Source organism: Neurospora tetrasperma (assembly GCF_000213175.1).
Source record: "Neurospora tetrasperma FGSC 2508 unplaced genomic scaffold NEUTE1scaffold_5, whole genome shotgun sequence".
NCBI lineage: Eukaryota > Fungi > Ascomycota > Sordariomycetes > Sordariales > Sordariaceae > Neurospora > Neurospora tetrasperma.
Genome location: NW_009799103.1, coordinates 1,686,430 through 1,700,559, shown reverse-complemented (window position 1 = coordinate 1,700,559; position 14,130 = coordinate 1,686,430). Strand labels below are relative to the sequence as shown.

General features: G+C 49.5%; 1 protein-coding gene across 1 annotated transcript; it reads left to right on the top strand.

The window, feature by feature from the left end:
- Positions 1 to 4,331: 4,331 nt before the first annotated feature.
- NEUTE1DRAFT_139678 (uncharacterized protein) lies at positions 4,332 to 4,727 on the top strand (the record flags this gene model as incomplete). Its single annotated transcript, XM_009854940.1, has 1 exon — positions 4,332 to 4,727. The coding sequence occupies one exon, from the start codon at positions 4,332 to 4,334 to the stop codon at positions 4,725 to 4,727; it is 396 nt and encodes a 131-aa protein (XP_009853242.1).
- Between the last annotated feature and the right edge of the window lie 9,403 nt (positions 4,728 to 14,130).

The window sequence follows — 14,130 nt, the reverse complement described above, 5'->3', positions numbered from 1 at the left end:
CACGTGCATACGCGGATCATCCGTGAGGTATCTCGTAATGCTACTGTGTTGGAACAGCACTTGCTTTCTGTATTGGTGGTGAGTGAACCTTGTCTTCATATTCTTGATGATTGATTGTGAGAACTCGAGAACAAAAATAGTTGGTTAGTAATCTGAGGGTGTCGAACGTATATATCTTCGTTCCGGGCTGAACTCAACTCTTACGTGCCATCACGAATAGAGTATTCGCAAACGTCCTCCGGCAACTATGAGTGTCAGCGAACCACCTTACCTTCACACATACCTAACCTCTTCATCCCAGTTGGCACCCATGATCCCACAGGTCTCACGAAGGAACCCAACAGCAAACAGCTTGCTCTGAACTCCAGAACCTACAATGAGAGCAAGTGTCCACTCACATGCTCAAAATGAGACAGTCCGAGTACTTTCTCTGGTGATGCTTCATTCGTGTCGTAACAACTTGTCTCTCACTCCTACTCTCCCACAAATATTTCCTCCCGTTTCACATGTAGCCTTCTGGTCATTGGCTTAGACCACCAATTCACCATAAGCTCTCCATTACCTCATCAAAACTGCCAATCGCTCCATCCTCAAACACGCAAAGCATGTACATGACCACCAACATCACTACCATCAATCACAGCCTGCGCCGTAACCCACTAGGTACTTATACTTCCGATCACATAGTTTCGCAGTTCAAGGACACCCCCACAACAACCGTCGCCATTGTACCATTCGCTTTCGGCTCGGAGCTCGTCTCACAAATAATCCTTGTGAGCAATTGCCTTAGTAAAGCGTCACAACCGAAAAAGCTGGATGATTTTCCTTACAGGCAGGCAAGGCCATGCCAGGCCAGGCAGAGGAGGCCCAAAGCACTGCAATGAGGGGGAAATCGTCTAAAGGGTGTACTTGGACTGTTCACAAATCAAACAGCACAGCGAAGAGAAAAAGCAGAGCAGGGCCAGAGGGGGGAGAAACCCACAAAATGACAAGAGGTGACGGAATGGAAGGAACGAAAGAGGAGCAAAAAGCACGGGGCAGACAGAAAGAGTAGAGAATACGGAAGGAGCAACCACACTGGAAAGTCTTTCAAGAACAATTTAACTTCGAATAGGTACGGGAAGCCGGTCAAGGATGGAGATACCCAGGTACCCAGGCGGCCTGCACCACATGCGGTTTCAGTTTCGTCGACGGTGAATCCAGAAAGAGACAAAACAACGGACAAGACGCTCCCGCTCATGTTGCGGTTCACAAAAGGAAAGTAAAGGGGACAACGACAAAGTACCTAAAGAGCACAACAGGCATAGTTTGAACATCCCATCCCACCTTTGAACATGGGCTGGACACTCAGCCTGGTAAGGCCTGTTACTGAAAAAAAAACTGTCTACTAGCCGAGTACTCGCAGGGAAAGGACGCAGAGGATCCAATATCCGACCTGATGTTTCGATTCGGCACGCCGGAGCCGGAGATGAAGCCGGACCCTCCGTCGCTTCGCGGGAATGAGGGCACCGTACAGCCTTCAACGCCGAGTCGTGTCAAAATTAACATGCGAAATTGGAAGTTGAAGTTGGTTTGGCGACTTGCTATACAATTCTGGTTTGTTTGTTAACGAGGTGCCTTTGTTTGAGGAGAATAAGGGCAAAACAAGGGCACACACACTAAAGGTCTATTGGCACCAAGAAGAGAAATTGTTCTTCGCTTACAGAGCTTCGACAACAACCATGGCTTCCAAACCTATCCTCCCTTTTCAACACGTCAAGATATCAATTCACAGCTCCGATCACCGAAAGTCTCGACCGCTTTACTAGGTCGAGTAAGGTCTGGCCTTTTCCCTATAACGCTAAAAACACAAACCAGGGCTGGCATGTGCACCCTACGAGGATATGGTTTTGGTGTCAAGTACACAAGGTTGGATCCTGGGTGTGGACTCTTCCCTCCCTGATGTCTGATGTTTGGGAGAAGTTGGGAAAGACCGTTGCCCTCAGCGTCCTCGTCACCCAGGACGTTCAGGAAAGTCACAAGAAACAAAGCTGACCCAGCCAGCATGTGATAAAAGGTACCAATGTATCGGAAATAGCCCCCTTCCGCCAAACTACACTACGGCCATGTCTCGGGGAAAACCTGGGACTTGGGATCTGGCTGATTCTTCTGCAGTGTTCGAGCACACATATTGAAGCATTACCTACAGACTGCACGAACCTCTCCCAAAACGCAATCAACCGCAAAACACCTCATCAACATTCTGGCCCTTTCCATTCATTGAGCCTAGGTACAGTTTGCCTGCCAAGCTCTGCCTGACCCTGAGTTCCGATTTCTCGGAGTCATTGCGGGATGTGATGTCGCTAAAACAGGATTCTTGAGCATCGAGCTTAAGCGCTGCGCTTGTAACAGCGTCCCACGGCGTTTGATAGCTTATCTGATGTTCTTTGAAATCAGATTTCTGACATGTGGTAGCTGATCCATCCCATCTGTGACGCTTGCTCAACATTTATACATGACGTAGCAGCCTAGAAGTAGGTAATCTGCAGACTGCCAGGGGAGGGTTGAATCGCAGTCAACGTCAATACCTAGCTTCATGTCGGTTTTCTGGGCTAGACGACTATGCAAACTCGGGACGTATCGTGGAGACTCGTGAAATTTGCCCCCGAATCTCTCCCTCTACGAGCGCCGGATGGAGGGGCAGATCTGTACAGGGCAAGCCCGTGCCTGTACGTTGAAGAGCACCCAAGTTAGAGTGGTGGGCAATGTCCTCGAGTCTTCACTAACTGAACAGACACATCTGCTGGCATATGCTGGCTGATGGAGCGCTCGTACACGCCCTGCCCGGCAGTCAATACGAAGATTGTGGCAAAACTTCGCGAGTCTCCATGGTACAAGTGTGGTGGATTAGACTCCGTCCTTTAGGTTCCCAAGCAGATGTAAGGCAGATCCAACCTTGGAGACTGCTCGAGTCTCTTGAAATCCCCCAGGTTCCTGACCTATCCATCACTGTTGATTGGAACATAGAGGTACTCTACAGCTTGCCTACATGTTCCTGTCTGTTGGTTCTAGAAGACGCGCGCTTTGCAGTTGGTCAATATCAGGGAAGACCTTCTAACATGAATTGCGGAGTTCCGTCCAGCAGTGGCGAATGGGTGCAGGGAGAAGGCAGACACTTGATAGATACTGTACATGTCTACATAGCCGGCATATAACATATCCCCCGGCCTCTTGTCAGACTCGCAGCTGCATATAGTTGCCTTAGTGAAAGTGAAAGCAATGCGGGCTCGCGAGATCCATCTTGTTAGCCATAGTGTCTTTGCATGCGTTTGATGGGGCATCAGGAGCATACCTACGACTTTTCCACACTCAACTGCAAGGCACATGCATAGGTAGGGTACCTACTATGTACGGAAATGAGAAGGTGAACTTCCGTGATCAAGCATTGGATGATGATATCACGATAAACATTTGTAGGATCGCATGGAATATAATGTTGCAAAGGGCGTATGTATACACCTAAGGCATCACGACAGAAGAGCGCATAAAAAGAGAGAGAAGGGATATGTACCACAAATATGTAGTCTAGGTTTTGAGTTGTGTTGAGTTGAATGTCGAAACCCACTGACGGTGTCTTGAACATGGAGTGATTTTTATTTTTTTCTCTGGAAATAGGTACCTTACTCGGGACAGTATCACGCATGCACTGGCAAGCACCGTGACGTTCCGGTATCTACTAAGGTACCTACCTAGACTAGAGTTGATGAGTTACAGGACTCCGAAATTCCATCGGGACGCTGAACAAAGCGGAGTTTATTCCTACCTCTACATATGTATGAACCTAGATCTGTTATACCCATGCAATCGCAATGATTTTGCATCCCTACATGTAACCTTTCCCCAAGCCCTTTTGCGGGTTGCAATTCCAGGCAGACAAAGGGAGAGAAAGCAGCAAAGAGCATACCGCATTATCTCTAGCGCAGGACCTCGCCTACTCGAACGTCGTATGGTGTTGAGTCTTCACATTTAGGAGCGTCTATACCCACAGCGCATTGTCATTTCGATGCGCCCATGACGATATGAAGCTTTGGTGCTGCGAATGTGCCTAAATAGGATTGGATACAGGATAGTAAGCATATCGGATTGACTGTCAAACTCATACATTAGGAACTGCGTGGTTGAGTGACTCAAATACTATGTTGGTCTATTCTTTTGGGTGCATTATGTGCAAGTCGATGGCCTTTATCCACCGCCTGGCATATACGAGTTTACACGGTAGACATTTTCGTCTGGACTTGACGTTTATGAGAGCAGCATCTCACTCGCTTCAGATTCGCGTTCTTTAATCGTCCATGAGATCTGTGACGGGCTGTAACAATTCCCATTGTCCGGCATCCAAAGCTACCTACCCAAGGACATGTGACAAGAAGGTAGAATCAGAAGGTAGAGTGAGCAGGCGGCAAACAGGCACACAGAATGACGCCGTCAACAGGCAGAGTCTGATCTCGATGATCCTGCAAAAGCAGCAGGTAGACGTTGGTCGAGACATGACGAATCATCACCGCCAGAGGGAGTTCATGAAGATTCCCAACGGCATGACCCAGTGCATCTTACTTCTTAACCCACACTCTCTTTCAAGTCACCCCCGATCTGTTCTCAATGTATCCCTCTGCAACGACAAATTCGCCACTCGAGAAGAGTCCATGCGACGAACTTGTACAAACGACATCGTCCACGCGGCGCGGTAAATAGTCGGAAGAGGGATGAAAGGGAAGTGATGATTCCAGCAACAGCACAAGGTGCATGGACAGACACATTGCAGACCTTGTGATCTCCTTCACGCAGAAAAATGGCCCCCATCATGTCTACGAGAGGAAGTCCTTGTGGTGAAAGCGGCTCGTTTGACGGAATAGTCACTCGACTTTCGACAAATTAGAAAGCCACCGTACCTAGAAATGCGCTGAAATTCAAGATGATCCTGTCAGGTTAGAAGGGTCCAGTTGAACCACATTTGTCTTCTGACACCTGCAAAGTGACTGTCATAAAGACTGGCCAGTGTTTGACTTGCCACCAAGTACCTTACCTATTTGTGATGTTCTCGATTTCCTACAGTAGAGGTACTATGTTGCCTGTTGGACGATGTGGAAAGAGTATCTGAGCTCATTGGAGTTCGGTCAAATAGAAGTGAGGAGCTTGTGACCATCAAGGCTCATTACAGTTGATCTTCTCGCGGGGTAGAATGAGAAGGCGTGGCTAGACGCATGCCCCGTCTACTGCGTAGTAGAACTACCTCTAGTTCTGCGTTTACCATATACTACCGTATAATTTTCAAATCGAGGTTCGGGAAGGCACTGTTAGCGCAGGTATAAGCAGGGTTAAAGGTGTAAAGAAGCAGCAAGAAGCATGTACATCATGATAGTTGACTGACACCTTTAACCCTCTTTATGGCTGGCATAAAAAAGCGCCTTCCTGAAGCCCAATCTCGAGTAATACGGTATATGTCCATGTCCGTTAAAGAAGGAACCGCCAACCGGAAGTCCGTTGTAGGTATATTCAATTCCATGTTGCCGTGCTGCGAACATGTACTGTAATTCTTACACATAGACCGTATCTACATATGTATCGCTAATAACAGCAATGGCAAAGTGGAGAAAGTCCCATATCGGGGAAAGATCGAATGGGAAAGTTTTTTTCTCTTTTCTTTAAATTTTTTTTTTTTTCTTTTGTTTTATTTTGTGATAGGAAAATGTTGCCGAGCCGACCAACCACTCAGCGATAGAGAGACATCACAACGAGGGAAAGAAAAATCAGATCTGCTCCTCTAATTCCGTTTGCCGATCACCGCCCTTCCTGCTTGGCACTAAAAATAGAGAGGACCCGGCTCCTTGGCTTTTTTGCTCGAAGGACGAACGAGCCGAGCAAAGTCACATTTAGGTGGATAATTACACTATGTAGCGTGCAGGTATAGTGTATATGTACTTACACAGCTTCATGCACGTGTGTAATGTAGTGTATAATAGCTTCTGCAAGTCAGTACTGTACGCATCGTGACACGTGATTATTGGGACGGATGTGTTATTGGCAGCGAAGATAGACACTTCAGTTGTCAACTACACCAGAAGAACTGAATGATGTGATGGGCGTGTTGATCATTCTCCACACATTGAGAGACCTTGACGTAGGTACAAAACCACAGTTGCAGCCTTGAGATCAAAGAGGTAAAGTAGCCGTTGAGCATATATTGGAGGGCACCATAGGAGCGTTGAACAGCAGCAGGAATCGAAGGCAACGGAAAGTACAAGGAGATGCTCGTAAGACACGCCTTCCGTAGAAGACGAATGGGAGGAATAACCGACCAAGTCCGGCTGCAACGAAGCATCTGTCAACGCCCTCAGTGTCGCGAGATATTCTAGATGCCTCGGACGTGAGTCCCGAGTTTACAATGTCTTGTTCATAGCTTAACATCGATTTTCGATTTAGTGGGATATCCGAATTTTCACTCGAATTATTCAAGAAATTATTTCCCCATTCGGTAAGGGGCCTGTCATCCCATGTGTTGACACACATCAGCAGAATTCGTCCGATCTCGATTTCGATAAATGATAATTCCGGGCCGGTAGGTTACTGCCACTGTGTACTGGGCTTTCCGACCTTGTGAACTGATAACGGGCAACTGGTGGAATCCCTATGCAACAAAGACTTGCACTAGTCTGTTTGGCAAGAAAAGAGATGAGAAGGGATTCGCAATGGACCTGTAAATTGCAAGACGCGACAGCCCACGCGAGGGCGATTTCCGCCCCTTCTTTGTCCGTAATTCATACATAGGTACTGTAGCGCTAAGTAAGTAGCATCTAGGGTTGCGCGCGTGAGGGGCTTGATTCCAATGTCCGTTAACCGATAACGTAGCCCTTTATAATAACGCCCGTTCTACCCCCACGATCAGAGGACAACGGACCATGTCAAAGCCTCATAGTGCAATATGTGAATCTACAAGCATGCGAAGACCCGACTGGTGAGTTTGTTTTCGCGTCTCTTTTACACAGTGACTGGTTGAGTAACTAAAAGGGGAAAGAGATCATGGTAAGGCTGACCAGACGGGCCCAGCCCAACTTTGCTTCTGCTGGTCTTGATCCTACTTCTATGTTATGTACGTAGGTACCTCTTTCCTTTAAAACCGTGGACCGGGATATAGGGATTATAGCCCGATCGAAAAAGACATGGATATGTGGACACCGGATACATAAATGCCGATCGAACATTGTTAAATAGAAGAAGAGCATTGTGAATCAAAATTGTCTAATCGCAAGCAAGCCTATGGGAGTATTGTTCCGAACAAGAACATAAGGTAATCCGTCTTTCGCAAAGACTTGAAGAGAACCGTGTGCGCATTGAAGCAAGCTGTGGGCCACTTGGATATGTCTTCCTATAGTGTACGTACGAGAGTAGCTTCTCGGATGGACGTGGGTGGTTGATAAGAGCTGATTCGCAAATTGAACAAATAGTGGTGAAGATGTGCGTCTGTCGCTCGCGTGCCCCGCCCCATTCTCAGGCAGTCGTGTAACGTCGCACTAAGACCGCGCGCGGGTTGTAGTAGGTACACTAAAAGGCTGTAGCGTAGGTACGGGTACCCTGATCGGCAAGGAGAAAGCTCAGAGAGACAATCACGCCGGGGCAATTGTCAAGTGCACAGCGCGTTTCAGTTCCGTTGTGTGAAGTTGTCGGATCGAATTCAGTGTGCGAGAGCGTTCGACTGGGCTTTGCGGGCCATCCAAGTGGGACACAGTTCCCGCCATTTCATGCCGTGGTTCCTTACAGTACGCCAGTTTCTAGGTACCTACCATAGTGTAGGAGCTGCCCTTGTAAGACGGGATGCTTGGATGGATGCCATTCCCAATTCGCCCAACCCCAGTTAAGCCGAGCGAGCCTAGTGCAAGTGCGAGGAACCTCCCCACGGTGACGTCATAGGCTCAACCCCACAGGGCCCCGAATGAATCCTTCGGAAAAGGCGGTAAACTTCACCTGACAGAAGGTGTCCCATTTTCAATAAAAAGCCATTTTTTGGGATAGATGCCCAAAGGGAAGGTCAAGATGAGTGGAAACTGAAGAGAAAGTATCTTTTTGGCCCAGATTGAACTTGGAAATGGCAACGCTGAACACCACTAATCACGGGATGTATCACCGTCAGACAACAGCCGGAGGTGGCGTGCGAGCACTGTACCTGAACTGAACGATGGGATGGAAATGGGAATTGGACTGAAGTTCTCGCGACTCTCGCATTCGAAACACTCGGTTCAGTTGCACCTGGACCCAGAGCAGCGGAAACTGCCCTGGGGGACTGGAGAAAGGTCTACCCGCAGTATACATCAGTCCTTGTAAAGTTGTTAGTCTGTTACATGCCTACGTGTTCTACATCTTATTACAAGATGGGATCCATTAGGTACCAACAACCGCACACAGCTGAAACCTCCTATCCTAGGTAGCTCGGGACCGCCAGAATCACCTAAAACCTCTCCTCCCTACCTTCTATAATTGGTAAAGTTACAAGGCATGTACAGGGCAGTTTGTCCCCCCCTGCTTAGAGCCTCTGTTTAGTATCAGGCTAACGATCTCTTCAGGACTAATGTGTACCCCTAACCCGGAAAAAAAAAAAAAAAAAAAAAACAAACAAAACGAAAAAAGACATTGCTGCGCGTCAGACGAGTATGACGTCATTTCCTCAGCCACGGCTCCAGAGCGCTTGAGAAGGTCGCATCTTGAGCCGCGGCTACGGCTATGTATCAGGCGATGCTACTGCCTCCTCAAGTGTGTTCCCCCTGTTTCGGGTTCAATCTCAGTCTCACGCCCAACCTCATCTCAGCGCGATGCGGGGGAAAATCACGACTCTGTCACGATTGATCACTACGGTAACCGTTGACCGGTCCCGCGGGGGGTCGGAGTCGCCCGGGCACGGCAAACGGGCTTCGGCCTGCACTACTCTTCGGTTATGCGCCAAGTGATGGCGTCAAAGGGAAGATTTTCGGGGACAGCGCACCATGTTTTTGGCCTTTTTTTTTTCCTTCCCCATATGCTTCGGCTTTCTCTTCAATTTTTCTTTTTTTTCGGCCCACCACTCCATTACAATGTTGTGATTTCTTCGCGATCGATGTTTGACAAGGTTTAGCGGGCCCTTTTACTTTCACACGCAGTGGGCACGCCGGGCCGGAGCCTTTCTCCCCAAAGCGGGCCTCCCCCAATTGGGCCCCTTAACGCATCCTACCTGGAGCCCACCACTTGGCGTTTTCATGCAGCGGAGACGAACGAATTTGTTCTGGAGAATTGGAGAAAGCATGACGTCATGCTTTAGTGCGAGGCTGACCGACCACAATTGTGAATCCGGTGTTTGGGATCGCGAAGCCGGAGGGATGGACAGCATTTTCAGACGTTCTTTGTAGCCGAACTGGCATTGTTGCGCGCCGGCCGGCCGGCCGACACCTTTGAGGAAATGGATCCCTTCCCGGACGCGTCAGCCGGTCAATGGAGGTCGGGCGCTGTGTGGGGCTTGAGTCCAGACGGGGCTGGCTTGTCCGTGTAGTGTAGTGAGTGTAGAAGCGGGAGGGTTGAGCAGGAAAATCTCAACCGAAATCGCGGAAATCGCTGGGCGTGCCCGACGGGAGGTTTATCTCATTGGACCCTACCTGCAGTAACCTTGCACGAGCCCTGCTGCCGCCGCTCACCTGCGTGAACCCTCTTTACCCTTCAAGCATTGTGCCGTGCGAATGCGGTTTTTTGTCTGTTGCTGTTGATTATGCCTTTTCCTACGAAATCTTTTGCAAGTTTGCCCACGTCTCGGTAGTATCGTGGTGCCAGCCATCCACCAGCTGTGCAGCGCTCTCACAACAAAGTTGAAAGTGAGCGACTCCGAAGAAGCTGTGAGACTTTGATTCAGTCGCCCGAACAGCGTCGGCAGATCGGTAGATATATCGAGATGCATATATGCTACACGGGGGAGCTAGATTTTGCGATGGATTCGAGATTGTCTATTCGGACAATATCCAATAGCTGACCAGAGCACAAAACGTTCTGGAAGCGAGACACTGATCGTAGATTTGATAACGGTTTGTGCACGGTCATTGATCTCTCCCCTTTCTGTCACAGCTCTCATAGGTACCTAGGCACGTTGCTTTTGGCTCCGGCTGAGGGGGTCGCTCCCATTTCGAATTTCCCAGTGGAATGAAGAAATCGGTGGCAGAACTTCCAGAACCACCTGCGCCTTAGACAGGCCAAGATCGACGCTCGTCCCGAACACGGGTCTTGCCAAGACGATTGTCAATGCTTCCCCTAATACAGCCCCTGGTTATCTGTTCGTTGCTTCTGGCGGCCCAATGTCGAAGAAAACCATAACGTGGCTTGAAAGGGCACATGTGCGACGAGAGGATGAAAGGTCTCCCCCCCCTCTTCTTTCTCCTCCTTCCCCCGCACATGCAAATGGTCCTCCCCTCCCTTGGTGCTAAGAAAAGAGGAAAAAGTGTTATCGATACTCTCTCAATGAGGCCATTTGGCTCTCAAACTATTGACCTTCGCAATTGTAGTGCGATTTCGGTAAAGTCCAGGACCCCAGCATGTTCCTCATGGGAGTGGAAGGGAGAAAAAAAAAATAACGCCTGTGACGTCATTGAGCTTGTGTCAATTTTGTCGTGGTATCCGTTGTGGACTCCCATCTCCGCTGGTCTCGTCTGTTTTGGGCATCCAACCGTCCAGCCAACCCCTGGGATCGGACACACACACAATCCACCCCCGGCCGGCGCTGGGAAATGTGGACTCGGACCAGGGCTTGTTGTTGACTCCTCGCTGTCCTCGGGACTCGCTTTGTAAACTCACAGTGTGCGTGCTCTACGGTTCCAACGGTGCATCGACGATGGCAGAGGGAAATTTCGGGGAAATCTCGCTAGAGTTTTTTTTTTTTTTTTTTTTTTTATCTGACCGCAAGCAAATCCCGACTTACGAAGGAAGTGCTGTCCAAACTTGGGCTGCCGTGCCGCAACATTAGAATATGTTATTGCTGCTGCTGTTGTTATTATTATTGTTATTATCATTGTTGTTGTTTATATTTGTAGTGGCTGTTGTGAGTGTGTGTTGTTGGTTGGGCGGGCAGGCACGCTTACCTCTTGAGAGCATCGCGGGGTCTAGATCCGGGATCCAGACATCGCGGTTAGGTCGAGCCGCCGAGATGATATGGGATCTTGAAGATCGGAGAACGGCTATCCAGTCGTCGCGATTTGGTGCAGCCGAGACAGGTCGCAAACCCGACAACACCTGTGGCGACAGCTTTCAAGCCACAGACTCCGGGCTGATCTCAAGAACACTTCAAGGACACATCAAGGGACCTCGCTGGACCAATGCTTGCGTGCCTGCATTCGATCGAGATTGACAGTTGACCAGATTGCACGACTGGAACCCAGACGGTCCAGCACAGCCACGGGATTAAAAATTTGGCTCACTGGAGAAGTATCGATACCTGTGTTCCGGAAAAGGTCCGGATATCAGACGGCGGCTCGGTGCACCTATACGCTAGTAGTGAGTCCGCTCATACGTCAAGGTCTTCAGTCTAGGTTCGGGCAGCTGTTTGATACCGGACAAAAGTGTCCTCTTGGGCATTTTACTGTTCCCCCGACTTGTACCTCATCAGGCATGCTCCTAGGATCTTTCTCACCGCCAAAATGCGTTCCGTCGTCGATGTGTGGTGAAGCCTTTGTCACTGCAGTAATTTGGCATATGCCGTAACAGGCAGACGGTTGAAGGCGCCTGGACTCCACTGGAGCATCCATGAACGGCCCAGCGTGGGGATTGGAGAGTGGATAAGTTCTAGTAAGTGGTAGCAGGTAACCCCTCCTTAGCAATTTCGGCCTGTGCCGGTAGCGTTTCGGCGCTCAGTGACCATCGGGATTCGTTAACGACCATCGGGGCATCAGCTAACGACCGACTCATATCACAAAGACGAGGATGCGGGTCGATTATGCACGTGCATGATCAATAACACTGCCCAATAGTCCAAAACTAATTTGCTTTTTTTTTTCCTTGTTTTTTTTTTTCCTTCTCCGTCTCATGATTATGAATGGCCGCGGGGGACCGCCTACTGTTCACACCGGTGTCGCAAGCCAAATTTACCAAACTAACCAAACTATAGCTTTGTACATAGCCAGCTCGACACCACAGTATAGGTATTGGATAGGTAGATGGCTTACAAGCTAGAGGTACTGCATAGAGGTACGGATGTCTTCGGCCCCCTGCTATACATATCCACAGAACATCCATGCGAAAAACCATCGGGATCTGAAGTATTCCCGCTATGTGCTCGGGCAGAAAGGCTAATCCATCCTCACCAAGACGCTTATAACTCTACAGACATCGATATCAATGGTCTTCGTGTCATCCCCATGTCCACTCCCAACATTCCAGGCGACACCAGTAGATTGGTAATTGCTGTAAAGACGTCTGAAGCATGGCGCAATATGTCGCCGCATAACAACACACAGCTCGTAGGCAACACGTGTATGCAGCGAACATGCCGGACTGGACCCCATGCCTGGCTTTTTGCATCTGATTCGGGGCGCGAACCAGCTGTCACCCAGAAAAGAAGAAAATAGGCCTCACCTGAAGATGTCGACCCAAATCGACCATCCAATTTTACACTTTACCATGCCCGCATCCATTGGACTTTATGCATCGGTATCCTGTACCGGGGGGGATTGCTTGGCCCCCTACACTAAACCCATTCACCCCTCTTTCTGTCCTCCGCGAGGTCAGCCATAAGCGGCCATCAGCCAGACGGGTCATTGTCCGCCGAGTCAACCATCAGTCCCCCCCCCGGCGGTTGGCTCCCACAGCTCCCTTCACACCATCGCATTACTTCTTCTTTGGGCTTAGCGGGGTGTGAGTGAAGTGTGAAAGCGACCGATGAAACTGATGACAATAGGACCGGTCTGAGAGAGCCTGACTTCTCCGTTCTGTCCGTTTCTCCTCACCCAACTCGGTCCATTCTGATGGCTCCTACCAGATAGTCCTTCCGAGTCGAATCGTTTTGGTGTACTGCACTCTCACTTCTTGGCTTGTAAAACACTGTATCTTGTCTTCTATCGGCAGGCGGCCTCTCAAAGTTTACTACGGCCTGCAGGCGAACTTCGTCGTCAGCCGTGTCCATGACCACACCTAGGTCTCTTTCTTCTTAGCAAGAACGACGGAGGGGTGAACACTGTTTCCTGTCAAGTCTCGGTCCGCTGACCACTAGTGTAGAGTGAATAGTATCATTTACCAAGCGTTGTGTAAAGTATGCACTGTACCGGTACCGTAATCAACCCCAGTACACTAGTGCCCCCTGGCCTGATATGGTAACGTCTCCATCCTGGCAGCCCGGTACCTAAAGTACCTCTACTGACTCCGCAGAAACGTACGGTATTAGGTATCGGTACAAGCCTACCTACCTCTAGGTACCCACACACAATCCTTGGGCTTTTGATTGGGAATGCACTAGCGGTTGAGGTGCTGCGTGTTGGGGCACCATACAGTGTACACTACCATGGACGACGAACTCCCCGAGGGTACATGGGAGAAGTTCCCGTCCCGTCTCAGCGGTAGAGACTGCAGAGAGGTATATACAGGGCACGCTCGGCCGGCCACACACCCGCTCGCGCGCCAGCCATGAGGCGGAGAAGAAACAAGTCGCAATAAACTACCTCTACGAAGGAACCGAAAAATTTCCCAAAGGCATCACTTCCTTCTCCCTTCCATTTCTCTGGCGCATCTGCAGTGCCGTTTCTCTCTTTTGACTCTTTCCACGCAATCTGTTTGCACTGCCTCTCGTTTTCGCAACAGACAAGGTGGACTTCAGCATCTGCGACCTGCCTGACCGACACCAGCATCTTCCGGCAGCATCTCTCCAGCATCGATACTTGCTCGCGACACGCCCTTCGAGTCAAAGTACGAATTTGGCTCACTGACATTTGATACTGAGTGGAATCCCGCGCAGCCTGCCGTGCACTGCGTGTCTATACTATCAGCTTGCTTGCTTGACATCGATTGCATCGTCCGGCAGATTCGTATCAGTATCAATCCACGCGAGTTGACGACTACGATCGGCATAGCGGAACTTTTATACCGGATCCGATTCGATTCAGG